This window comes from Geotrypetes seraphini, chromosome 14 (assembly GCF_902459505.1).
Source record: "Geotrypetes seraphini chromosome 14, aGeoSer1.1, whole genome shotgun sequence".
In the NCBI taxonomy this organism is placed as follows: domain Eukaryota; kingdom Metazoa; phylum Chordata; class Amphibia; order Gymnophiona; family Dermophiidae; genus Geotrypetes; species Geotrypetes seraphini.
Window position 1 is genome coordinate 16,483,883 of NC_047097.1, and position 26,422 is coordinate 16,510,304.

Genomic DNA, 26,422 nt, shown 5'->3' on the forward strand with positions numbered 1-26,422 from the left:
TACGCGGAAACAGGAAGTCGCTGCAGAATGAAGACTTCTGGGGCAAGCCTGCTTGTTGACGGCGGCTGTCTGAAGATTTAAAATTACAGCAACCAGGTAAGGTAATTAGGGGAGTCAGGAGCTGGAGAGAGAGGTCATGCCGCAGGGTTCTTCTAGGGTTAGGGCGGAGCTTTTGGGCCCCACCCCAAACAAAAAAGTGTTCCACTGCCTATGGCATGCATTGCAGGTTATGCAGAATTCTGGATGTGTCATGTTTTGATCATATGTTGAAGAAGCTTCATTGGCTTCCAGTACAATTTTGCATAAAATACAAGATAATAAAACTGATACAAGGTATATATGGCAAATTGCCTAAATACTTACACATACATCAACAGGACGCACATTGAGATCTGAAAGTCAAATGTTGTTGGATGTGAGAAGAAGGGAAGAGGTACATTAGGTTGATACGCGAAATCTTCCTTCTCAGTAGCTGGACCAGTTATGTAGAATGATATGCCTGGGAATGTACTTTTACGTGATCATGTTGTGAGGTTTAGGAAATTGTTAAATCCTAGTTTTTTTTGCCCAGGCATTTAATTGAAAAGAAGATTTATGAATGTGGTGCACTCTCTGTACCATGATTACAACTTATGGGTGATGGAAATGATTGGTATCTGTTTTAATGTTTGTTTAAATGATTATGAGCATTTTAGGTGGATAATAAATATTTTAAATTAATTAAATAAATAAATAATCAGTCAGCAGCTAAGTCTGGCAGATGAAAAATGCTTGAGTACCTGAATAAATCCATGTAAACCGTTCTGAGCTGAATAAATAAATAGCTTTGAATATATCAGCCACATTGAATCTTATTTTACCTTTCAGCTATTCTTTCCTGTTTCCTCAGGCATTGTTCCTTATCTCCTCAAATCCTGTCCTGTTCTTAAGAGGGCCTCCCTCCATTCTCATTCTGCATTGATTTTTTTAAGAATGTCTCCAGTTTTTAGAGTCGGCATCAAAACGGCTGCATTAGCAGACCGTCGTTTTTTAATGTGGGTTTTTGAAAATCCTGGCCCTACTGATTTACAATTCTTGTTCTCCTAGACCAGGGGTAGGCAATTCCGGTTCTCGAGAGCCGGAGCCAGGTCAGGTTTTCAGGCTATCCACAATAAATAAATATGCATGAGATAGATTTGCATCTCAAGGCGGCAGTGCATGCAAATCCATCTCATACATAGTCATTGTGGATATCCTGAAAATCTGACCTGGCTCCAGCTCTCGAGGACTGGAATTGCCTATTCCTGTCAGCAATATTGCTCATTCCCTCCTTTTGTCTGCTCTTTTCTTTTTGAGTTTCTCCGTTTCAGTCTCTGATGAGTTTTCATACCCCTCTATAACATTCGATGTTTTCTTATTAAACCCCCCTTTTCCTAAACCACAATAGCGATTATTAGCGTAGGGAGCCACGCTGAATGCTCCGCACGCTCATAGAGTTCCTAATAACTAATAACCGCTATCTTGGTTTAGTAAAAAGGGGGAAGGGGTAAATGCTCTGTTCTTGGCTTTACTCATTTCATCTATACTCACAATCTTTTCTTTACTTGCTCATAAGTCTCCTTTACATATAACCTTCTTCTCATTCTTTTACTAATAATAACCCTTAATGTTAGGTGTAACTATCATCAGGATCTTTTTAGGTGAGCTCTGGTTTCCTAAGGTTTAGCTCTTTTAAAACTGAAGTACAGAACCCCCTCCGAATCCACGGTTTCAGTATCCACGGATTCGGTTATTCGTGATTTTTGATTTTTTTTTTTTTTGAAAAGCTGCATCCTGGACCTTACCTGGTGGTCTAGCGGCGACGCGGGGCAGGATCGATCGCCCTACGCTTCTAGTCTCGAGACTACAACGGGAACTCACGGCAGCCATTTTGATGATGGCTCTGCACGGGGCACGGGGAGTGTAGGACGATCGATCCTGCCCTGCGTTGCCGCTTGACCACCAGGTAAGGTCTGGGGAAGGTCCGGGACGCGGGGGTGGGTCAGAGCCAGCCCTGAAAGTTATCCGCAATATTTCAATATTCGCGGGCCAGCTCTGCCCCTAATCCCTGCGAATATTGAGGGTCTGCTGTATTTCTTGTCCCTGCTTCTACCAGTATTCTGTTCCCACTTCTTGGTTTATTTTTGTAGACTCTGCCCCCCTCCCTTTCTCTGACTTTTCAAATAGGCATGGTGTAACTGGGGTTAGCATATGGCTCCAGAAAAAGGAGGACGAATTGAGACATCTGGGTTTTACTTCCAGCTGAAGGGTAACTCTCGATCCTTCCCTACTACAGAGAAATTTAGAGAGTGTCAAAAGCATGTTTAATTATCTCTATCAAAGACTTCATGAAATGTATACAAATCTCCTTATCACACATCTGCCACCATTGCTACAATTGCCAGATAGAGATCATAATGCCAGCAGTAATCGTGTTGTTATTGACGTTACTATCATGACTTCTGCAGTTGGACCTACATTCGGAAAAGTATTCCATTGATTCCCTTGTCTAGTTTCACAGTTGCTCTAAACACCACGGCATGAGCTTGAAAGAGGGCAACCCCTTCACCAGTGGTGTAGCTAGGGTGAGAGGCGCCCCACCCCGCCCTCTTCTCTGCCCCCCACTCCATCTGCTCCTTCCCCACCCCCTCTTGCCTTGCACGCTTGCCCTTTCCCTTCCTCCGTACCTTTTTTTTTTTTTTTTGAAATTCTTTATTTAAACACTGTGCTCACAGCATAGTTTAACATATCATCAACATCAATAATACAGTGAAAACAGTATATCAAGTCTCCCCCCGTCCCTCCCCCCCCAACCCCCTCCCTCCTCCCCCCCCGATCCTCCTAAAGTACCCTACTGCCTATACTCCTACAACACCCCCCCCCCCACCCAGGAGATAGCATGAAAAAGGAAGAAGAAGTTGAATATAGTCCAAAGCTTCAATGGAAATATAATAGAACTCACAGTGGGATTACCCCATCTAAGTCTCCAATGCCTGATCCTGAACCGCAAGATCCCCCTCCACCTCCAGGAAACGTCCCCACAGGTCCTCAAATTGTTGCCGTTGGCGGGTAAGTAAAGCGGAAAGCCTAAACTTTTCACAGACCCAGCTCAATTTCACTCTCATCATCTCCACCGTTGGAACTGTAGTGCTCTTCCACAGGGACGCCAGCACCATTCTGGCAGACGTAAAAGCCAGTCTTGCCAGCTTATCCTGTGTGGCCTCCACATTCCCCGGGATAATCCCCAACAAAGCTGTTGCTGCTCCACATGGGAATGGACATTGTAACAAACTCCCCACATATTGGAACACCTGGGTCCAATAGTCCCCAACACGGGGGCAGTCCCACCACATATGAAAGAATGTACCCCTCAGACCACATCCCCTCCAGCACTCCCCTGTAATGGATGCACTCATCTTTGCAATCACCACAGGGGTGACATACCATCGCACCAAAATTTTAAGTGCATTTTCAACCAATTGCGGGGCTACCGCTACATGATGTATGCGTAATGCAATTTGTTCCCATTCCTCCCTCGAATATGTGTGCCCCAAATCCTCCTCCCACGCCCTCATATACGTAGTTTTTTGGTCAGGGTCTGCATGCAGCAATCTATATAAATTGGAAATACATCCTCGCCTCACCGAGTCCCCCAGTAATAACTCAAACCCGGAACGCTTATAAGCGGATAAGTCTCTCACTTTACAGCGCATAACATAATCTTTCACCTGGAGGTAAGGGAACACATCACTCTGCTCTAAATTGAAGGAGGCCCGAACCTCAGGAAACTCACGAATACGCTCCCCCTCCAATAGCTGGCCAAAACAACGCAACCCCCGTCGCTCCCATCTGCAAAAGACTCCCCCTTCCCTACCCGGGGTGAAATCCTCCGCATACCGAATGGGCATAAGATGTAATCTCCGCTTTCCACCCACCAATTTCCTACCAGCCCCATTCCAAATCCTTAGTGTCCATTGTATAAAGGGATTAGGAATAGAAGCAATCTCCCTGTCCCTTAACCCCACCCAAGGTAAGTATGACAAAGCTCGAATGCCCCTAGGCATCCCCAGGAGACCCTGTTCCACTAGAACCCACATTTTAGCTGGGGTCGCATGCCACTCCACCACCGCCCTAAGTTGTGCCGCCCTATAGTATTGTTCCAGGTTAGGTATTCCCATTCCACCCTCCACTTTAAATTTGAACATGGCATATCGCGCCACTCTGGGGCGCCTACCCCCCCATATAAAGTTTAAAAGAGACTTATTCCAACGCACAAAGTATGCTTTGGGTACTTCTACAGGTAACACCTGAAAAAGATAAAGAAATTTGGGCAAAACCATCATGCGGAGCACCTCCATTCTGCCCATCCAAGACAAATACAAATGATCCCATCTGTCCAGGTCCCGCTGTAGTGTCACTCCTAAAGGAGGGTAATTAAGGCGGAACAGGTCCTCCCAGTCCTCCCCCAGCCATATCCCCAAGTACTTGATTGGGCCTCTCACCCAGCGAAAGGGAACCCTACGCTGCAGTACCAGGGCCTCCACCGCTGGCACGGAGATGTTCAAGATCTCTGTCTTAGACAGATTAGCTTTAAAGCCAGAAATCCTTCCATACTCTTGCATCAAATCCTTCAACTCCAAAAGCGAGCTCTCCGACCCCTCCACTATGGCCAAGATATCGTCTGCAAAGAGGGACAATTTATGCTCAACCCCCTGCACCTGCACCCCCTTCACTAGCCTAGATAGACGTATGCATTGAGCTAATGGCTCAATCACCAAAGCAAACAACAGTGGCGAAAGCGGGCACCCCTGTCTCGTCCCTCGATATAACTCAAAGGGTTTGGAATAGACCCCATTAACTTTGACACAAGCCATCGGTTTATGATACAGCGTGAGGATCCACGAGATAAATCGCTGCCCAAAACCCATCTGATGTAGGACAGCCTCCATAAACGTCCAATCTACTCGGTCGAACGCCTTTTCGGCATCCACCGCTACCGCCACCCATGGAGACCCCGATCTTCGGGCTTCCCACACCAGATTCAGCACCCGCCGTATACCATCAGCCGCCTGACGCCCCCCAATAAACCCCACTTGATCTGGGTGGATCAGGTCCGGCATATGAGCCGCCATCCTATCAGCCAGGATACGAGCTAGGATTTTAGTATCAATACCCAAGAGGGAGATAGGGCGATAGCTACCACACAAGGACTCATCTTTCCCAGGCTTAGGAAGGATCGTAATCCCCGCCAACCGCATATAAAAAGGTAAACATTCCCCCTCGTGCAGGGAATTAAACAAGCTAGTTAACAAAGGTGCAACTAGAGGGGAAAGTTTCTTATAAAATAGCCCTGTGAACCCATCCAATCCTGGGGACTTTCCCGGCTTCAAATGTCTAATAACTCGAAGTACCTCATCCACCGTGATATCCCCCTCCAACCCCAGTGCATCCGAGCTGGACAAGGTGGGCAACCCCAAATCTCTTAAATAGGCTTGGCTCTCTTCCACAGAGCCTTTAAGCTCTGGTGTATATAGCTCCTGATAGAATTCCTGGAACCGTTTCTGTATACTAATATCATCAGTAAGCACTGTGCCATCACGCTCCTTAATAGCCAGAATATTACTCCTAGATTGCTGCGTTTTGACCCTGTGAGCCAAAAGTTTACTGGCTCTGTTTCCTGATTCAAAATATTTAAGCTTCAATTTTTCCAGATTAAATTTAATTCCCTCATCCTCCAACTTCCCAAGAGCCATTCGGGTTTCCTGAAGTTGGAGCTTTAACAACGGGCCCCCCTGTCCCCTCTTATGTTGATCCACCAAAGTGCGGAGCGTTGCCCGTAGCTTCAATTCCTCCCTTTGTCGGGACTTTTTCTTATAAGCTGCAATAGATATCAGTTCCCCTCGCAACACTCCTTTCAAACTCTCCCAGATTGTCATGGGGGAGAACTGATCCACACTATTGAACTCCAGGAAATCAGAAATCCCCGTTTCTAACTTATGCACTACGTGTGGATCTCCCAACAGGCTATCATTCAACCTCCAGTACGTATCCCCTCCCCTTGGCCCACCCCAGCATAGATCCATCCAAAGCGGGGCATGGTCCGACCAACCTATGGTATCAATCTTTGTCTCTTTCACTTTACCCCCCCACCCTTTATCTACACAGATCATATCTATGCGAGTGTAGACCTCATGTACTGGAGAATAAAACGTGTAATCCCTACCCATCCAATGTTGCACCCGCCACCCATCCTCCACATTAAGGACTTCCAGAAATCTCTTCAGACATTTTCTATCACTCTTAAGTCTGTCTCCCCCCTTACCCGTGGAATCCCAGGCTGGATTGAGAACCAAATTAAAATCTCCCCCCACTACCAAGTGCCCCACCTTAACCGACAAAATCCTAGCCAATAGAAGATCAAAGAAGTGGCCCTGTTGGGAGTTTGGTGCATACAAATTGACCAACGTAACCCGGGTTCCATCAATAGTCCCAGTCCATATGAGCCACCTCCCACCCTCATCCCTCCATACCCTATCGGGAACTACCTTCAGCCTGTGAGAAAACAAAATCCCCACCCCCGCTTTTTTCCGCTCCACCCTGTTAGAAGCCCAAACCCTCAGAGGATAGTCCCGAAACTGTACAAGTTTTTCCCCAGCTTTCACAAAATGAGTTTCTTGAACAAAACAAATATCAAAACATAGGCGCTTAACTTCTTTCAACAGCAGTTGCCGTTTACGCGGCATGTTAAGCCCCTTCACATTCAGACTGCCCACTCTTAGTACCTTATCCCCCCCCATTTTCGATTAAGAACACACACCCACCTCCCTCCTGTTTCCCCCACCTTCTCCTTCCAGACACCATGCCCCCCCCTCCCCTTCCCTCCAGCTCTCCCCCCTTCCCCCCCTCCCCATTCTTCCCCTCCCCCCTCCCCACCCCACCCTCACACCCACTCTCCCCACTACCTCCAAGACTTCAAGTGACAACCCCCCCCCCTCATGTCACCTTAGCAATCCATCCCGTCCCCACATCCAAACCCCTCACACCCCAGAACCTCCCACCAATCACCTCCCGGACTCCGATTCATACAGTCCCAAGAACATGCTCACAGTCCCCATTGGATCATGATCAAGGTCCATACCACTGGAGCCATGAGAATTAGCCCCCTCAGTTCACCAGTCAGGTATCAGGAACCGCGGCTGCACTCAGCTCAGCCACCTCCCCCTCCTGTCGTCCACGCTGTCGTCCTCTCCTTCTCTGGGGCACCGCCTTCCACTGATACCTCTCCATCTTCTGCGCTGGTACGTTGCTCAGCACGGAGTCGCCCATCTTCACCAGGCCCTCCTTCAGGAGCAGCGCCTGCAGCTCCGCCACTGTTGACACTCGCTTATGCACACCATTAATAGTGACCAATAGGCCAAAAGGGAACAGCCAGCGGTAGCGCAGGCTGTGTTGCTTCAACACCTCCAACAACGGACGAAACTCTCTCCGCTTCTGCAAAGTGATGCTCGACAGATCCTGAAATATTTCCACTCTCAGATTCTTCCAGGGAATAACACCCATTTCTCTAGCTTTCTTCACCAATCGATCCTTATCAGGGAAATGGTGGATGCAGGCTATGATATCTCTCGGGTAATCCCCAGTTTTTGGACCGAGAGTTCGGTGCGCCCTATCCACTCTCAGGCCCCCACCGGTGGTCTCAGGGGCCCCGTCATCCGCCAGTAGGAACCGGCCAAGGTCCTGTACCACAGCCACAGCATCTCCATACTCAGCAGTATCTGGAACTCCCCGGATCCGGACATTGTTCCGTCTGGACCTGTTCTCCAGATCTTCCACTTGAACACAGCAGTCCAGAAGATCTTTCTGCACTGCCTTCACCTGCGTAGTGAGTCCTTGAACCGTCTCTTCTTGTTCCCCCATCCGACGTTCAGTTTCATCCACTCTACTGAGCAGGTCTGCAAAGTCCTGCCTGATCTCTTTCACAGCTTCTTTAATTTTTCCCTTCACCGCCGCCACCTCCTCCTTAATTTCAGCAGCCCACAGTTTCAAATCAGCCTTAGTTACAGCTACAGCCACCGCCGCCGATCCTGCACGTCTGAGCCTCGGGGAAGCGCCACGTTCGGATTCATCCTCCGACACGCTTTCCCCCGACTCTTGCGCTGACTCGCGCGCTGACAGGCCCGAGGTCCCTCGCACATGGCGGTGGCCCCCCTGCTCGCCGCCACGGTCCGACGCCCTGCCGGGCTCCACACGTTTTTTCACCGGCATCGTAGAGGTGCGCCCAGCTTCCCCCGCACTGTCGCAACTGCGCGAGGTCGGGTTTCAGCAACTCGCTCCGGGAATGGGACGCTATAGAGAAGGGAGAGTCAGAGCAAAATCTCTAACCCTCCATCTTGGGTCGTGACGTCACCGGAAGTCCCCTCCGTACCTTTTTAACGTTGGCAGCGTGAGCAGCAAGTGGTCCACAATAAAACATACATAATATAGGACAAATTACCAATTTTAAGACTTAGGGGAGGGTTTCCTGTTCTTCCTGCATCTGCTAATGCAATTACCATGTACTGTTTGCCCTATGCTATAAACACAGGACAGATGCTAGCCATACCTCTGGCATTTACTGCACAAGTTTTGCAACTAATATGCGATAAGGGCAAAACCTTGCTGCATTTTAGTAAATAGGCCTCAAAATGAATAACCAGTGACTATTCATGCTTAGCTATAGGATAGCAGTTGAATATCACTACTATACAATAATCATTCTGGCCTCACTCCATCGCATAATGCCGTGGCATGATTTCTGAGCAGAGTTCTGCCCCTGGCAAAGCCCCCTCCCCTCAGTTGAAGCCCATCTCCCCCCACTCCCTACATGGGCATAAGCTACTTTTCAATGCATTGGTGGTCCAGAAGTGTTCTTCAGGCAGAAGTGAGGCCCAGTCATTCCTGCACTGTCTAGAGCCTTTAGGAAAATGGTGCCCCTAGTGGTAGTCTCACATGACTACTGCTTGAAGTCATATTTCCTTATATGGATTTTTATATTGCTGCAGTAATTTTAGTCTAGCTGTATTAGAGCCCTTGATGCTACCTGACACCCTTAAACTTTTTTGCTTGCATAAACATCTAAGACTCCATTGTACAAATCCAGGATATGCATATCTCAAACCCAAATGCATGCAAATGGAAGGGGTGTGGTCTGGGCATGTTTTGGTGGAACAAGAGTGTAGCAAGTTCATAGATGTTTATTCTCCATTTCAGAAGGAAACTAAGAGGAAAATTCATCAAGATGCAGTAGGAAATTGCCTTTTATTTCAGCTTGATTCCTCATGGGATTCAGCAATCTATGGGATCTCAATATCGCAGGTGCTGAATCCTCGCAAGTAGTGATATTCCCATGGCCCAGGAGCATCAGGCTGCAGCCTGGTGCTTCTGGGCATGCAAAACAGGGTAGCCCTCCCTGGGTCTCAAGCCCCCCCAGCAGCATAAAGGCCCCCAGAACCTTCTGCAGCATTGACGCCCCCCCCCTCCCCCCCGGCACCAGACACCTCCAAGGACTCAAGACTGCCCAGTAGCATCAACCCCCCCAGACCCATTTAACTGTATCAGACTCCCCTCCTCCAATAGGGAACATTAAGACTCCCATGGCTCCTCTGAAGAATCAAAATCCTCAAACCCCTTTCCCCTTTTCAAGCAGTAGTGGTTCGGGGGAGTCTTCAAACAGGAACAATACCCGCTCATTCCTGCCCAGTCTGGCACCTTGGTGCTCCTAGTGTTAGTCTCAAGTGAATATTGCAGAGGGGTCTAGGGGGGTCTTCATGCTGCTGGGGGGTGTCTAGGGAGGGGCTCAAAGGGTCTGTGCTAGAGAGGACTTAAGCCAAGGGGTGAAAACCTACTCTGCAAGCCCAGGAACATTGGGTTGCAGCTTAGTGGCCTGGCATTTCTGGGTTGTGAAATAACCTCAGCAAACAGCTGGGGTTATTTTACTTTGATTTTTGGGCCCTGACGGGTTGTGGTAGGGAATTTGCATAGTGATGAGATGCAAAACATGAATTTGCATGTTTTGCCTCCCATTACTGTCTAACCTGTAGCAACTTAAATATAAGTGTGGCATTTTATGTTAAGGGTCATTCGAGCTGTTTATGTAACATTAAGGGTGAAATAATATGACTTAAGACCCTAACACTGCTGGATGACTTTCCCCCTGAAAAATGAATGATGGGAGTTACACATGCTCCCAAGCAAGTTTTGGTTTGGGCAAACTGCTCCCATTGAGTGGCACTACACTGGAGGGATTAGGGGAGGTTTCCCTCTCAATTCCCCAGAGCTTTTTGGAATATTAGTCTCTGTGACAACACTGGAAAAGGGCAAATGAGAAAGATCAACGTGTATGTTCCAGCAGAAACACACATATGTGCTGGTTTTCAACCCGTGGACATTTTGATGCCTTTTTTTTTCCTGAAATGGATGTTTGTGCCACTTGCACTAGTCGCACAAACGTCCATTTCTCCTGTGTTTTAGAGCAGTCTCTCAGTCAGCAGTTTTTGTTGTATAATATTAGTGAAACTTGAGACATCCTAACCTAGATGTCTCAATTCTGACTTTTATGTCTTGTCTAAAGATGAGGCTGATAAAATATGAAGTATTCTTGTTTGATTTGCATTATACCATACTACGTAAAAAAAATTCTAGACTCAGTGGAAATTAAAACCAGGCTTTTTTATGTGATGTATGTGTTTTCTGCTAATTCTCAAAGGAAAGGTAATCCCCTGTGTGATTCATTTCCCCAAATTGCAAACAAAATCCTGTGAATATTTACCCTACAAAGTGACTATGAGCCATGCCTAATTTGTACTGCACTAGAATCCTTCAAAGAAGTTATGGAAGAGCGCCATCTAATGTACAGCCCTATACTCTGCTGGGCCAAAGCAATGTGCTAGGAGAGCTGCTAACGTGATTAAAATATTGATGTAGTTACAAAAATCATTCATTAAGGCCATTTAGTCTTTGCTATAAAATGTCCTTTCAATTCATTTGGGGTATTTAAGATGCAGTTAAAGTGATTAAATTCTAATTACTAATGCCGGGCAAAGAAGCATTTGTCACATTAATGGTGTTCAAGACACAACCAAAAAGAAAAAAAAAATGTTACTGTGTATTTCAAACGGTGAGAATGAAAAAGTCTACAGCAAATTTTATTGATTCAAGGTGACTAGTTTAATGAGATGACCAACATGGATATTCCCCAAACTAATCAGATTAATAAAAATAGAAAGGGGAAGAGATCAGATATAAATGCTGCATAAAATTTGAGTTCCATTGTATTACACTTCTCCCTGCGTATTTGCGGTTTCTGCACTCGCAGTTTCGCTTATTTGCAATTTTTTCTCATGCAGACTCCGCCCCCAAAAATCAATCAATTCTGATCCCAAATTACATTTGAAACCGAGATGCAGGTGATCAACCTTCAAATAAAAGAATCATCCTGTATAATACATTTTGCCTTGCTACTCCTGATTCCAATAAAAATGAAAACAAACGAGGAAAGCTTCTGCCTTGGGCCACTACAGTTCGTTTCCTCACCCACTGGATATTCACATGCAAAAATCTAAGTTACATCACAGAGAGCAATTCAAATAAAAACAGTGCCTTTTGGAAGGCTCACCTGACAGAAACACCTGTGTGATGGCAAATCTACAAAGCTCTGAGGAAAGCAGCCCCACACAATCCAAAGGGCAACATAACAACCCAGAAGACAGTGCAGGAAACGCAAGTTCTGAGCGCTTTGAAAACTGGCGCGTCCTTCACGCAGGCCCCCGCCCCGCCACCCTCTCATTGCGACACGGAGAAGGAGCAGAACCTGCACAAAGCCCAGCCAGCCCAGCCAGCGAGATCGAGAGAGAGCTGCTCACCTACGTGGCATCTGGCACACTCCCAGGTGCCTTTAGCTGCAGAGTCTCTAGTTATTTGCGGTTTCAATAGCAAAAACGCTGGCTGTAACAAAAAAAAACTAAAACACGAATAACATATAAACAGTTATTCGCAGTTTTTCCATATTTGCGGCTATGTTCCGCCTACATCCACCGCGAAGTAGAAGCATTAGAAGCATTTTGTAGAAGCATTTTGTAGAAGCATTAGAGAGTTGCATGGGGACAGAAATCCCACCCATCCCCACCCGTACCCGTCAGGATCCTCTCCATCCCCACCCATCCCTGCAAGGAATTACCTCCATCCCCGCCCGCCCCCATAAAAAGCAGCAATTACTTCTGACAGGATCATCAATTCCACAGTTTCTTTTGTGTTTGCGCTGCTGTTTTCCTTGTGGAATCTCTTTGGTGGAACCCTTTTATTGTTTTCTGTTCAGGTAATTAATTTATAAACCCCCTCTTTTACTAAGGCTGACGTGTCCATTATATTATATGGACGAACCCTGCTTCCAAAGCCTTCCATCCCCATGGGAGTCCCGTGGGCCAGAGGGGGGTCCCTGTGGGAGTCCCGTGGGCCAGAGGGGGTTCCCCGTGGGAGTCCCATGGGTTAGGGGGCATTCCTGTGGGACCCTCACGGGACCCGCGGGATTCCCACGATCCCCGTTCCCATACAGACCTCTAAGAAGCATGTCACTAATTTTCATTAAAAAATAATCTATAGTCTTAATTACTGTATTTTTTTTAAATCAGTCATTCATATGTGAATAATTTGAAGATGTTATTATAGTTAAAATGAATATCACCATAGTTTGGGGTAATTCCTCCCCTCCCCTTTTATTAAGCCAATTTCTGCTGTGGCTCAGGGTAGACAGTAAAAAGAAGAACACTGAAGACTATATAGTAAGAATTAATGAAGAGAGACAGAAAAATAAATTGAAGAACACTGTGAGGGGAAAAAAAACCAATGTTAGAGATGGGTGTAGTAGTGGAGGAAATGAAGAAAGCAAGAGAAAATGACAAATGGACATAAAAACCTGTGAAGAGGAAAGCAGAAAACATAGATTGGAACCAACATTCGTAGGAATTCAGTTGTGCTCACCACCCTCTTTCCCTTCCTGTGTTACCTCCTTCCAAGTTTATTAAAATTTTGATTAAACGCAAATCAGAATTTCTAAGCATTTTAGATATTATATTAAAAAGAGGGAAACAAATATCCACATAATAATACTTGACTGACAAAAACAATAGGAAATTTGGGAGAACTACAAATTGATAGTAAAGAATACAAAAAAGTAAACCACAATAGGGAGGGGAAGCAGTCAGGATTATCTAGCAACTCTGTCTATGTTTGAGATCTATTTAGGAGTCATATGCATCCTGATCCATCCTGCTGCTGCTTCCAATGTGGGACCGTTCTGCTAAGGTACGCGTTGTTGGCTGTGCCGGTCCTCTGCCCCTCTGACATCAGTTCCTGTACTGGGGCAAAGGATCAGCACAGTTGACAGTCATTACACTTGATTCAGCACAGCGGCTCCATGCGTATTTCTTCTTGCTATCGCTGAAATCCTAACAAAAGTAGAAAATGAAAAAGTTTCACCCGATGGAGCTCTCAAAAAGAGCACATGTCCTGGGAAATCTGGACATCTGGAAACCCGAGGCTGAGATGGGCTGGCAGGGAAAAGAGACCATATATATCAGTGCTTCTCAATCCAGTCCTCAGGGCACACCTAGCCAGTTAGGTTTCCAGGTTATCCACAATGAATATGCATGAGGTAGATTTGCATACTAAGGAGACAGTTCATGCAAATCTTTCTCATTGCCCCGAGGCTGGGTTAAGAAGTACTGATATTTATATGTATGTATGTATATATATATATATATATATATATATATATATATATATATATATATATATATATATATATATGTATATGTATGTATATATATATATATATATATATATATATATATATATATTCTCATAAGCATATCTAGCTATAAGCTTGTGAGAATCAGATAATGTAGAGGGAATATATGAATGAGTGGGTCCAACTAAGCAATCCTACGCACCAGTAGAAATCATAGGTGCACTGCCATGTAGAACAGGGTTTTCTTGGCCTACATGAGGGTGCCTAAGTCAAACACACCCAAAATCCACCCCAAATATGCCCCTAGCTATGCTTACTTTCTTGTAGGCACTTCAGGGTATATGCATACCTCAAAGTGGAAGGCGCTTACCAAGTTAGGCATCTACCAGGTAATTTTTAAAATAATTTTAAATTACTTTTTAATGACACTTTCAATTACCAGTGCTGATTAAACTAATTAAAAAATTAAGTTAGGTGCATAGATCAACTTCTGATGTAAAGGGTACAGGAGTCTTAACAAGTGGGTTAAGTAGCCCCACTTGTGAGTTTGTGTAGAAGGAGTTAAATTTTCTTTGGCTCCACCTCCTGCTCTGGGCTGCACTCCAGCTCCTCCTCAGTTGTTCCTTCTACATTAGAGTCGGAAGGTGGTTTTCTGATCTTCTCTGAGATCATTTTTATTTTTGGGTATTTTATCTGGATTGTGAGGCTTTCGGTGCTGCAGAGGTTCCCAGTGCTCCTGGGAAAGCTCTGACTGCAAGAAGACACAGACCCTCTGGATTGAGTCTGTTAACTAGCAGGGCAACTCTTAGAGCAGGCGTGTAGATCGCGGAGGGCTCAGAGGTAGATTGTCTGCCCCACTTGGCTCCATCTCTCCAGCAGCTCGCCCCATCGCTAGGAGAGAGCTCATGCTGGCAGATTGTCTGCTGAGAATTTGCCACTGGTCCTTTGTCTGTTTTTTTCCCTCTGCCTGTGGGATCTTGCCTGCGGGTGTATTGGGGGGTGTATATTGTTTTCATGCCAATCATTTGTGGGTACCCCAGGGGGCCGCTGCCCACAACCCGTGACAATATGCCACAGGCCTGGCATCATACCTGTGGTTGAGACAATGGTGCTGGAATGAGAGATTTAGATTTGTTAGGAACTGGGCAACCATTTGGGAAAGGGGGAGCTTGTTCTGAAAGGATGGACTCCACCTTAACCGGGATGGAACCAGGCTGTTGGCGCTAATGTTTAAAAAGGAGATAGAGAAGCTTTTAAACTGAGATGTGGGGGAAAGCCACAGTCGTCCAGGAGCGGATGGTTCAGTGTGAGGTATCCTTGAAGGATATTATTGAAACAGGATATTTAGGGAGTCCCAGTAGAGAGAAAACCAAGAGGGTTTAAGAGGAAGGCAGAGTAAAAGACTCAAATTTTCCCTGTCTTCTCAGCAGCCTGTAGTTACAAGGAAAAAACACAATTTAAAGCAGTGGTCTCAAACTCGAACCCTTTGCAGGGCCACATTTTGGATTTGTAGGTACTTGGAGGACCTCAGAAAAAAATAGTTAATGTCTTAATAAAGAAATGACAATTTTGCATGAGGTAAAACTCTTTATAGTTTTTAAATCTTTCCTTTTGGCTAAGTCTTAATAATAATATTGTCATTTATAGCTAAAGAGACATATGATCAAGAAACTGTTTTATTTTACTTTTGTGATTATGATAAACATAGCGAGGGCCTCAAAACAGAACCTGGCGGGCCACATGTGGCCCCCGGGCCGCGAGCTTGAGACCACTGATTTAAAGTGTCTGTATACAAATGCTAAAAGCCTAAAAAATAAAATTGGAGAGTTAGAGTATATAGCACTGAATGATGAGGTAGATATAATAGGCATCTCAGAGACCTAGTGGAAGGAGGAAAATCAATGGGACACTGTGTTACCTGGGTACAAATTATATCACAGAGTAGATCAAATATTTGAGGGAATTGAATCAAATAAAATAAACATTCTGCATGGCATAGATAGCAGTGTGGAATCATTATGGATAGAAATTCCATGTGTGAAGGGAAGGAATATAAAGGTAGGGTTATACTACTGTCCCCCGGGACAAAATGAGCAGACAGATAAAGAAATGTTTTCGGAGATTAGGAAAGCTGGAGAATGGGCAACAGTATAATAATGGGTGATTTTAATTACTCTTACTATAAAGGTAGCACATTTATAAAATTATATATTCTATTGTAAAGATGTGTTTGCAACAGTCTGAGAAGGCTGACTCTACCCAACGCTGCAACCTCCAAGGAAAAACTTGGCCTCAATCCCTACCAGCACAATAAAGAACAAAGAAAAAGTGTGGAGAAAAAGATCTCAGTTTGTCTTCATGGATTGTAAAAAAAAAACTCCACACACTAAAGTGAGTTCTTTATACCAGTTTTTTCATCAGGCAACCAGTCCCAAATACCTTTCAGATTAACAGCCTATCCCAAATTCTATCAGAAGTCAATTAATGCCACTGTTCCATAATTTAAGCAGGGCATACGTATAATGCAATCAGACTTAGCTGTAGTTGATCCCGATCACACTCTAGCTGCAGTGCTGGTGCTGGATATTCGACAACTCACTGTTCCACTTTCCTTCCCGGATCCAAAAACGTCACAATTCGAACCGCAGTAAGGCTCTCGGGCGCAAGGGTGAAGAGGTTTATACTGTATATTTTTGCTTCCAGTGCAATGGGAAATTCTCGGAATGGGAAAAGATGACCAGCGGCGTGCCCCAGGGCTCGGTTCTTGGTCCCATTTTGTTCAATATTTTTATAAATGACCTGGAAGAGGAAACAACTTGTAATATAATCAAGTTTGCGGATGATACAAAACTATGTCGGGCGGTTGGCTCTCAAAGGGACTGTGAGGATCTTCAGAAAGATCTAAATCAGCTGGAAACGTGGGCGATAAAGTGGCAGATGAGTTTTAACATAGACAAATGCAAGGTGATGCATCTGGGAAAGAAAAACAAAGAACATGAATACAAGATGTCAGGGGTGACATTAGCCAAATGCGAACAAGAAAGGGATTTGGGGGTGCTGATAGACAGAACCCTAAAACCATCGGCTCAATGTACGGCGGCGGCGAAGAAAGCAAATAGGATGTTAGGCATGATTAAGAAGGGGATCACGAGTAGGTCGGAAGATGTTATAATGCCACTTTACAGAACAATGGTCAGACCACACTTAGAATACTGTGTCCAACACTGGTCTCCATACCTTAAGAAGGATAAAATTCTGTTGGAGAGGGTACAGAGGCGAACCACGAAACTAGTCAAAGGCATGGAGAATTTAAGCTACATGGAACGCCTCGGAAAACTGGGACTGTTCACCCTCGAAAAGAGAAGACTGCGTGGGGATCTAATAGAGACTTTTAAAATATTAAAAGGATTTGATCAAATTGACCAGGAAGCAGCATTACTGACATTTTCAGATGTGACACGGACAAGAGGCCATAGCCTAAAACTAAATGGCAGCAGGTTCAGGACAAATGTCAGGAAGTTCTGTTTCACACAAAGAGTGGTGGGCGCTTGGAATGCTCTCCCGGAGGAGGTGGTGGCAGAAAATACTGTGCTGGGTTTCAAACGCATGTTAGATGCACACCTTCTTGCAGATCATATTGAGGGATACGGGAAAACCGGGTCTCCAAAAAGGAGCACCTAAATGGGCCTCCGCGTGTGCGGATCGCCGGACTAGATGGACCTTGGTCTGATCCGGTGAAGGAGTTTCTTATGTTCTTATGTTATGTTGGATTTTAGAAAAAAATTACAAATTACTAGTAGCTCTGCAAGTTAATTTTTCAATTCTATCAGCACTCTGAGATGTATACCAACTGGTCCAGGTGATTTGCTACTCTTCAATTTGTCAAATTGGCCCATTACATCTTCCAGTGTTACAGGGATTTGTTTGAGTTTCTCTGATTCATCAGAATTGAATACCATATCTTCCTCAGTGAAGACCAAAGCAAAGAATTCATTTAATCTCTCCGCTATTGCCTTGTCTTCCCTGAGAGCCCTTTTTATCCCTCAATCATCTAGAGGTCCAACCAATTCTTTTCCCAGCTTTTTGCTTTTAATATACCTAACAAAGTTTATACTGTATATTTTTGCTTCCAGTGCAATCTTCTTTTCAAGGTGTCTCTTTACCTTCCTTATTAGCGACTTGCATTTGACTTGCCATTCCTTGTGCTGTTTACAATTATTTTTAGTCAGATCCTTCTTCCACTTTCTGAAGGATTCTCTTTTGGCTCTAATAACTTCTTTCACCTCACTCGTTAACAATGCCGGCTGCCGTTTGATCTTCCTTCCTCCTATTTAACTACATGGAATATATCTACTCTGGGCTTCCAGGATAGTATTTTTGAATAACAACCGTGCCTGATATAAAATTTTGACCTTTACAGTTACTCCTCTGTGTTTTGTTTTTACCATTCTCCTCATGTTATTCGTCTCCTTTTTTAAAGTTAAATTCTGTTGTATTGGATTTCCTGTATGAATTTATTCCAGGGATTATACCAAATCAGATTATGTTATGATAACTGTTATCAAGCAGCCCCAGCACCATTACCTACTGTACCAATTCATGCACTTCATTAAGAACTAGGTCTAGAATTGCTTTGCCTTTTGTTTACTACTGAACCAGCTGCTCCATAAAGCAGTCTTTGATTTCATCAAGGAATTTTATATCCCTAGCATGCGCTGATGCTACATTTACCAAGTCAATATTGGGGTAATTGAAATCACCCCTTATTATTGTGTTACCCAGTTTGTTAGCTTCCCTAATTTCTGATAACTTTCAGCATCTGTCCCTTCATCCTGGTCAGGCGGATGATAGTACACTCCTATCACTATCCTTTTCGTCTTTACATATGGAATTTCTACCCATAGGAATTCCAAGATGTGTTTCTGCTCCTGTAGAATAATCAGTTTGTTTGATGCCTATTATATCTATCTTTTCATTTAGTGCAATATATCCTAACTCTCCCATATTGTTTCTTAGGCTTCTGGTATTTGCATACAAACATTTCAAGCAATGTTTATCATAAGAACATAAGAAGTTGCCTCCGCTGGGTCAGACCAGAGGCCCATCATGCTCAGCAGTCCGCACCCGCAGCAGCCCATCAGGTCCATGATCTGTTAGGTGGTCCCTGACTTTTCCTATAACCTATCTCTACTTCTATCTGTACCCCTCAATCCCCTTATCCTTCAGGAATTTATCTAAACCTTCCTTGAACCCCCGTAGCGTGCTCTGCCCTATCACAACCTCTGGAAGCGCGTTCCATGTGTCCACCACCCTCTGGGTAAAAAAGAACTTCCTAGCGTTTGTTCTAAACCTGTCCCCTTTCAATTTCTCCGAGTGCCCCCTTGTACTTGTGGTTCCCACAGTCTGAAGAATATGTCCCTGTCTACCTTCTCTATGCCTTTCAGGATTTTGAAGGTTTCTATCATGTCTCCTCTAAGTCTCCGCTTTTCCAAAGAGAATAGCCCCAGCTTTTCCAACCTGTCAACGTACGAAAAGTTTTCCATACCTCTTACCAATTTAGTTGCTCTTCTCTGGACTCCCTCAAGTATCGCCATGTCCTTTTTGAGGTATGGCGACCAGTACTGGGTGCACCATTGCACGATACAGCGGCATGATGACTTCCTTCGTCCTGGTCGTGATACCCTTTTTAATGATACCCAACATTCTGTTTGCTTTCTTTGAGGCTGTCGCACATTGTGCCGATGCTTTCATTGTTGTATCCACCAACGCACCCAGGTCTCTTTCAAGGTTACTTACCCCTAGCAATGATCCCCCCCCCCCCCCATATTGTAGCTGAACATCGGGTTCTTTTTCCCTATATGCATGACCTTGCATTTCTCTATATTAAAGCTAATTTGCCACTTTTTTGCCCACTCTTCCAGTTTCGTTAAGTCCCTTTGCAGGTCTTCACAGTCTTCTGTGGTTCTAACCCTGCTGCAGAGTTTGGTGTCATCTGCAAATTTAATAACCTCACATTTCGTTCCCGTCTCCAGGTCGTCTATAAATATATTGAATAGGAGCAGTCCCAGCACCGATCCCTGCGGAACTCCGCTTGTGACCCATTGCCAGTCTGAGTATTGGCCCTTTACTTCAACCCTCTGTTTCCTGCCTGCCAGCCAGTATTTAATCCATCGGTAGACATCCCCTTTCACCCCGTGGTTCCACAGCTTCTTAAGCAGCCGTTCGTGAGGTACCTTGTCGAAGGCTTTTTGGAAGTCAAGGTAAATGATGTCTATGGATTCCCCTTTGTCCATCTGGCTGTTTATCCCTTCAAAGAAGTGCAGTAAGTTCATGAGGCACGACCTTTCCTTGAGGCATGACCTTCCTTTGTTCGGTTCATAGACAACCCCGCGAAAGACAAAGGCGCGCGCCGACAACTGAGCGCAAGATGGAGGCGCGCGCCGAAGAAAATTACAGTTTTTAGGGGTTCTGATGGGGGGTTTTGTTGGGGAGCCCCCCCAGTTTACTTAATAGAGATTGCGCCGGCGTTGTGGGGGGTTGTAACCCTCCACATTTTACTGTAAACTTAACTTTTTCCCTAAAAACAGGGAAAAAGTGAAGTTTTCAGTAAAATGTGGGTGGTTACAACCCAAAAATCAAATACTAAGAAAGTATAAATCCAATATTGATCATGCAAAATTACTTCCAACTGCAACACTGTGAACGGATCACTTTATGCCATGCCTCAGAGACCGAGTATACCAGCAAACACTGCTAGAAACGTTTTTAGCAGTGTTTGCTGGTATACTCGGTCTCTGAGGCATGGCATAAAGTGATCCATTCACAGTGTTGCAGTTGGGGGTTACAACCCCCCAAACCCCCCACAACGCTCCCACAACGCGGCACGATCTCTATTAAGTAAAGTGGGGGGTTCCCCCCCACGCTTCCCCCGTCGGAGCCCTAAAAACAGTAATTTTCTGCAGCGCGCGCCTCCACACTGCGCTCAATTGTCTGCGCGCGCTTTTGACCTGACACCCTTTGTTCAGCAGTCGGCATGAATAATTTGCAATATTAAAAATCAGCCTGCTCTGTATTTAAGGAAACTTCCTTTTTTTACACAGAAATACAGTATATGTACTATACATATAGTATTTTAGTTTGGTATTTTTCCCTTTATTGTTGAAAATATTGTTGAAAATAAAAAATAATGTTCAACATGCAATGCTCAGAATGTGTGCTCTGTCAAAGAGGTATGCCCAATCATCCGGATTTCCCTTTATCCAGACTACCCTCTGCTGAGGTTAGTCCAGATAATTGGCGTTCCACTGTAGGTAGAAGCTTGCTCCATATAGCCTTGCCTGTATCCTTCCCATGCTGCTACCTTTATTCACCCCTCCTTGCAAATACTTTTAATGGGGTCCTTTTAACACCCTGCAGTATGCATTATTGTGTGCTTACTGGAGCTTAAAAGGGCTTACTGCAGGGCACGTTCAGGCAGCTCCTGATTGGTAAGGCCCGACTTTAGTACAGGAAGAGGCAGTCAGAGCATACAGCGAGTGATTTCCTTCATTCGCCGGCGCTCTGGCTGTTCTCTCCTGCCTCTCCCACTGCTCTCTCCAGTCTCCCCCACGAAAAACTGTATCCGCGGTTTTTCATGATTCGCGGGGGTTCCTGGAACGGAACCCCCGTGAATATCGGGGGAGTACTGTACACTGGCCTACAAAGCAGCACTTTTAAACATATGTTAACATACAAGGTCTGTTCAAAAAGTTCCAGGACTGATTTTATAAAAATTTATTAAACAATCTTACAACTTATTCTATTGGGTACCCTTCAAAGTATTCCCCCTTCCCTACATATACACTTTTCCAAACTTCATTTCCACTTCTAGAAACAGTCCTTAAATGCATCTTCAGGAATTGCCAAAAGTTGCTGCGTCAATTTTTGCTTTATATCTTCAATAGTGTCAAATTGCTTTCCTTTCAGCATTGATTTAAATTTAGGAAACAAGAAGTCAGCAGGGGCCAAGTCAGGAGAGTAAGGTGGCTGGGGAAGAACCGTCATTGCACTTTTGTGCAAAATTCGTGAATTTTGACTCATTCAAAACACCTTCCAAGACTCATGACATGTTCCCCATAAGCCACTTTCAACATTTCATAAGTTTCTGTAGCGTTTTTACCCAATTTAAAACAGAACTTCACGCTGTAGCGCTACTCGAAGAGGTTGCACATGATGAAAAATAGTCGATCACAATAACACACTTTCACAAAAACTGCTGTAGCTCGAAGACGAAAACAGATATAAAAAAATGGGGAAAAGGAGGTTACTCATGAGGTTTAAAGCTACTCAGTGCCCTCTAGTGTGTCTCAAAAGAACTTCCTATTGATGTGCAATTCAAACTGTCCTGGAACTTTTTGAACAGACCTCGTATATTTAAAAGATTTGCTTTATATGCCAGTATGCCTATTCTCTTTAACATCTATATGTCCTCCCTGAAACTCCTCCAATTATCCCCCCTTGAAACAATCTACACATACGCTAATGACATCCTTGTCCTCCTTGAGACAGACTAGAACCTCACCAACCTCCACGAGAACATTACAGCTTGCATAATGAGACTCCATTCCTGGTCCTTCTCGGTACAGATGAAATTGAATGAATCAAAAACAAAATTACTTTGGCTCGGCCCAAAATTAGATCACCTGCCCAAACTCTTCGTACTACCCTCAGGCGCTGCACTGCAGCTTGAGTTCTCAAGCAAGGTCCTTGGCATCATTATCAATTCTTCTCTCTCCTTCAATGACCACCTCAACTCCTTGGCTAAATCATGCTTTTTCAGTCTCCACATGCTGAGGAAAGTAAGATCCTATTTTCGCCAACAACATTTCGCTGTCCTTGTCCAATCCATCATCCTCTCCAAATTAGACTACTGCAATGCCATCTACTTAAGCCTATCAAAAAAAAGTCTTCAAAGACTCCAGCTAATCCAGAATACTGCAGCCAAGTTGATCTTTGCAAAACGCAAGTCTGACCATGTCTCCCCACTCCTAGCCAAACTTCACTGGCTCCTAGTGATTTCCAGAATCCATTTCAAATGCTCCTGCCTGGCTTTTAAGATCATTCATGGCATCCTTCCTCCCTTAATCCCACTATCTTATAACTTCTCGAGTCCTGACTCTACCAGACTCGCCCAAAGGTATAAATTATCCTTCCCCTCTCTACACAGTATTTGCTATGCAGGCAAACTGGGAAAATCCCTTCTCTTCAGAATCACAGGTCTTTGGAACGACCTTACTACCCCGCTGCGGAACCTGGGCTCCCTCCAATTATTCCGTAAGCAACTGAAAACCTGGCTTTTCACTAAAATGTAATTCTATCCCCCCTTACTCTTCTCTTCTATATATAAGTTCATGTAAACCTTTTTTTCCCTTCTATTCCTATATTTTAAGTTTGTGTAAACCGTGCCGAGCTCCACAACATCCGTGGAGATGATGCGGTATATAAACTTAAGGTTTAGTTTAGTTTAGTATATTTAACTTCAATTTAAAAAAGATATTCAGCCTAATATCTTTATAGAGGCTTATAATCTTCATAATATTGGAGTCCTTTTACTAAGGCGTGCTAGCCATTTTAGCGCGCGCTAAATGCTAACGCATCCATAGACTATAATGGGTGCGTTAGCTATTAGCACACGCTAAAATGGCTAGCACGCCTTAGTAAAAGGACCCCATTGTTCTTAATTTGAATATTATTAGAAAATTCAATTTTACTTCTTCATCATCAAACAAAACTCTTAAAAGATTTCACTGAATGTATTCTTTAGTTACTCTTATAATGTCATAAGAAAAAAATGCATACTGTACCATTTATTTCAAATAAATGTAAGAACATATGAAATAGTATGTTGTTGGTTGAAGTAAAAGAGAAGAAGGCCTAGGAATAAAACCAACAAAGTAAATGAACCAAGACATAATAAATTGATATTTGATAGTACTGTTGCTTTTAACAAGAAGGAGCTTGCCAGGAAATAAATGTTCATTCCTCAACTATATGAGTATACATTAAATGGTTTGTTCCATTTTCTTTTATTTTTGCAGCTTGCAAAAGGAAAGAACAAGAACATGGGAAGGATCGAGGGAATACACCCAAAAAGCCTCGGTTAGTCTTCACGGATGTCCAGCGTCGAACTCTACATGCAATATTCAAGGAAAATAAGCGCCCATCCAAAGAATTACAAATAACAATTTCCCAGCAACTAGGGTTGGAGCTGAGTACAGTCAGCAACTTCTTCATGAATGCACGAAGGAGAAGTCTAGATAAATGGCAAGACGAGGGCAGCTCCAATTCAGGCAACTCATCTTCATCAAGCACTTGTACCAAAGCATGAAGGAATAACCGCAAATTAAACCTCGGTGGAAAAGCTTTAAAAACAAAGACCAGGACCTCAAGATAGCAGGTTTATACTTAGAACTATTTGAAAAAAAAAAAATTGCTATTTATAAGTCCAAAGAAACCAAAGACTTATTTCACCTGCATTATGACTTTGTTCTGAGATACACACTTTAGGAGGATGACTTGCAAAAAATGAATGGAAAACCAATCCCACTGGCCTTGCACCTTTATCTGTGATCATGTTCACTGTACTTGGCAGTCTGGTTGTTCGGAGCACAGTGATTTTTCATTGAACGGACATATTTTCCAATATGACTCTTCATTTTCACATAAATTCCATGAAGGTGTATGGTGTCCATGCCAGTGGTTATAGACTTGGTCAGGGATGATCTTGAGGAAGGGTTGTGATGTAACATGACCAAAGCCGTGTGGCGTCGTCTGAGTTCATGTGAACGGTGGTGTGATTGCTCTTCATTGTTTGAACCTAGTAGTTCCAAGACCTGGACACAAAGTTCAAACTGTAGACAAAGAAATTTTTGAGTGTCACCTAAACCAGTGCATTCTCTTTGTTTGTTAAGGGAAGTTCAGGAGAAAAAAAAAACCCCAGTTCTGCCCATAAGAAACTAGTTACCAAATAACAAATGTATTATATATTGCAGGTATTTTAATGCAGTGGTTTTAATAATCCAAATATATTTTTACATGGCATACTGGACAGGGTGAAAGGTATAAACTATTCTAATTTAAAATAATCAGATCATGCAAGTAGAACTGTTATTCGTATTCCTCTGACTGGCAGGAAAGAATGTAGCATCAGAAGATTAACCCCCAAATCATAACATTTTAGCATAGATGCCTATTAATGGGTTTATGGTTGGGCTCCCTTTACCATGCCTACATTTCTTACACTTATTATATATTTTTTAAAATAATATTCCTGAACAACGCAGCCCTTTTACTAAAGTGCATTATGTTTTAGGCTTAACACAGTATATAACGCAGGGTTTTAACACACTGCAGGCCAAAAACTAATGCAGCAGCAAGAAGGAGCACTCCCAGCATTTTCATATTTTGGCCACGTGTTAATGTTGAAGCAATGTATGGGGCCAGTGAACTGTTAAAACCAGACGCATTTAGGATCCTATTCTACAAATGGGGCCTAACTCAGTAGGCACCTAGGAAAATGTCACCTACTGCATTCAAAGTTAGGCGCTGTTTGTAGAATCAAGCCTAATGGCATCTAAATCGAGTTAGGCGCTGGTAAGCATCTACAACTTACGCACTGGTATGTTAGACCAGGGTTTTTTGGGGGCCTAAAATACCAGCACCTAATTCAATCCACACCCAAATTCCACCCCTCACCATGCCTAACATTTGAGTAGGTGCCACTAAGCACCTTGGTAGATGCCTATATCGCACCTACTGAGTTAGGTGCCTACCAGCAAATTAATTGGTTTTAAGTAGTTTTTAATGGTACTTTTAATTATCAATGCCAAATTAACCAATTAAAAAAACTTAGTTAGGCACCTAACTCAGTAAACGCCCCAATATAGGCACCTACCAATGGAATTAGCCTCCAGTTTCAAGTTTATTGGTTTCTTGATATACCGTCTATCAAATACATCTAAACAGTTTACAATAAAATGCTGTCTATAAATAAAACCAGTATTTAAAAATGAATATTAAAAGGGTTTCATAAACAAAACATAAGTAACTAACATGACATCAGGAGGAAACGGGCGGAGGGAGTATATCGTTACATCAAGATAATTATTAAAGAAGAGGAGGGGAAAGGGGAACACATAAGGTTAGAGGGAAGAAAATTTTTTAAAAAAGTTAGCCTCAAAAGTGAAGAAGGTTCTTACATATAGAATGCATCCTTGAATTGGAATGGTTTTTTTTATTATTATTATTTATTGATTTTATAAATATACCATTCCAGTATATATATACAGAAAAAAGAGAGATTAACACACAATTAAACAGGAAACAAAATCAAAAGGTAAATAACACTCCTTATGGATTTAACAATCTCTCTAATAAAGCCCACAATATAGGAGAAGCAATTCACATTCCATCATGGGAATTGATAGATATCAAGGAAATATACAATACAACTGTATCAGTTACATCTTCTACATTATTTAAGGACTAAGTCTGCGTGGGGGTACTGGGAGGAACAACTCCTTTCCCCTCTAGGAAAAACCATAACTGAACAGGGTCAAAAAAATGTATGAATGTTGGTCCAAA

The 26,422-nt window shown here is 43.7% G+C and overlaps 1 protein-coding gene across 1 annotated transcript in view; it reads left to right on the forward strand.

Moving 5' to 3' along the window:
- Positions 1-24,167, forward strand: part of ONECUT1 (one cut homeobox 1) — a 70,437-nt gene extending 46,270 nt beyond the window's left edge. The window contains exon 2 of the mRNA XM_033921104.1: positions 23,878-24,167. Coding sequence (XP_033776995.1) covers positions 23,878-24,167 — 290 coding nt within the window. The remainder of the gene's footprint in view (positions 1-23,877) is intronic.
- The last annotated feature ends 2,255 nt before the right edge of the window (positions 24,168-26,422 follow it).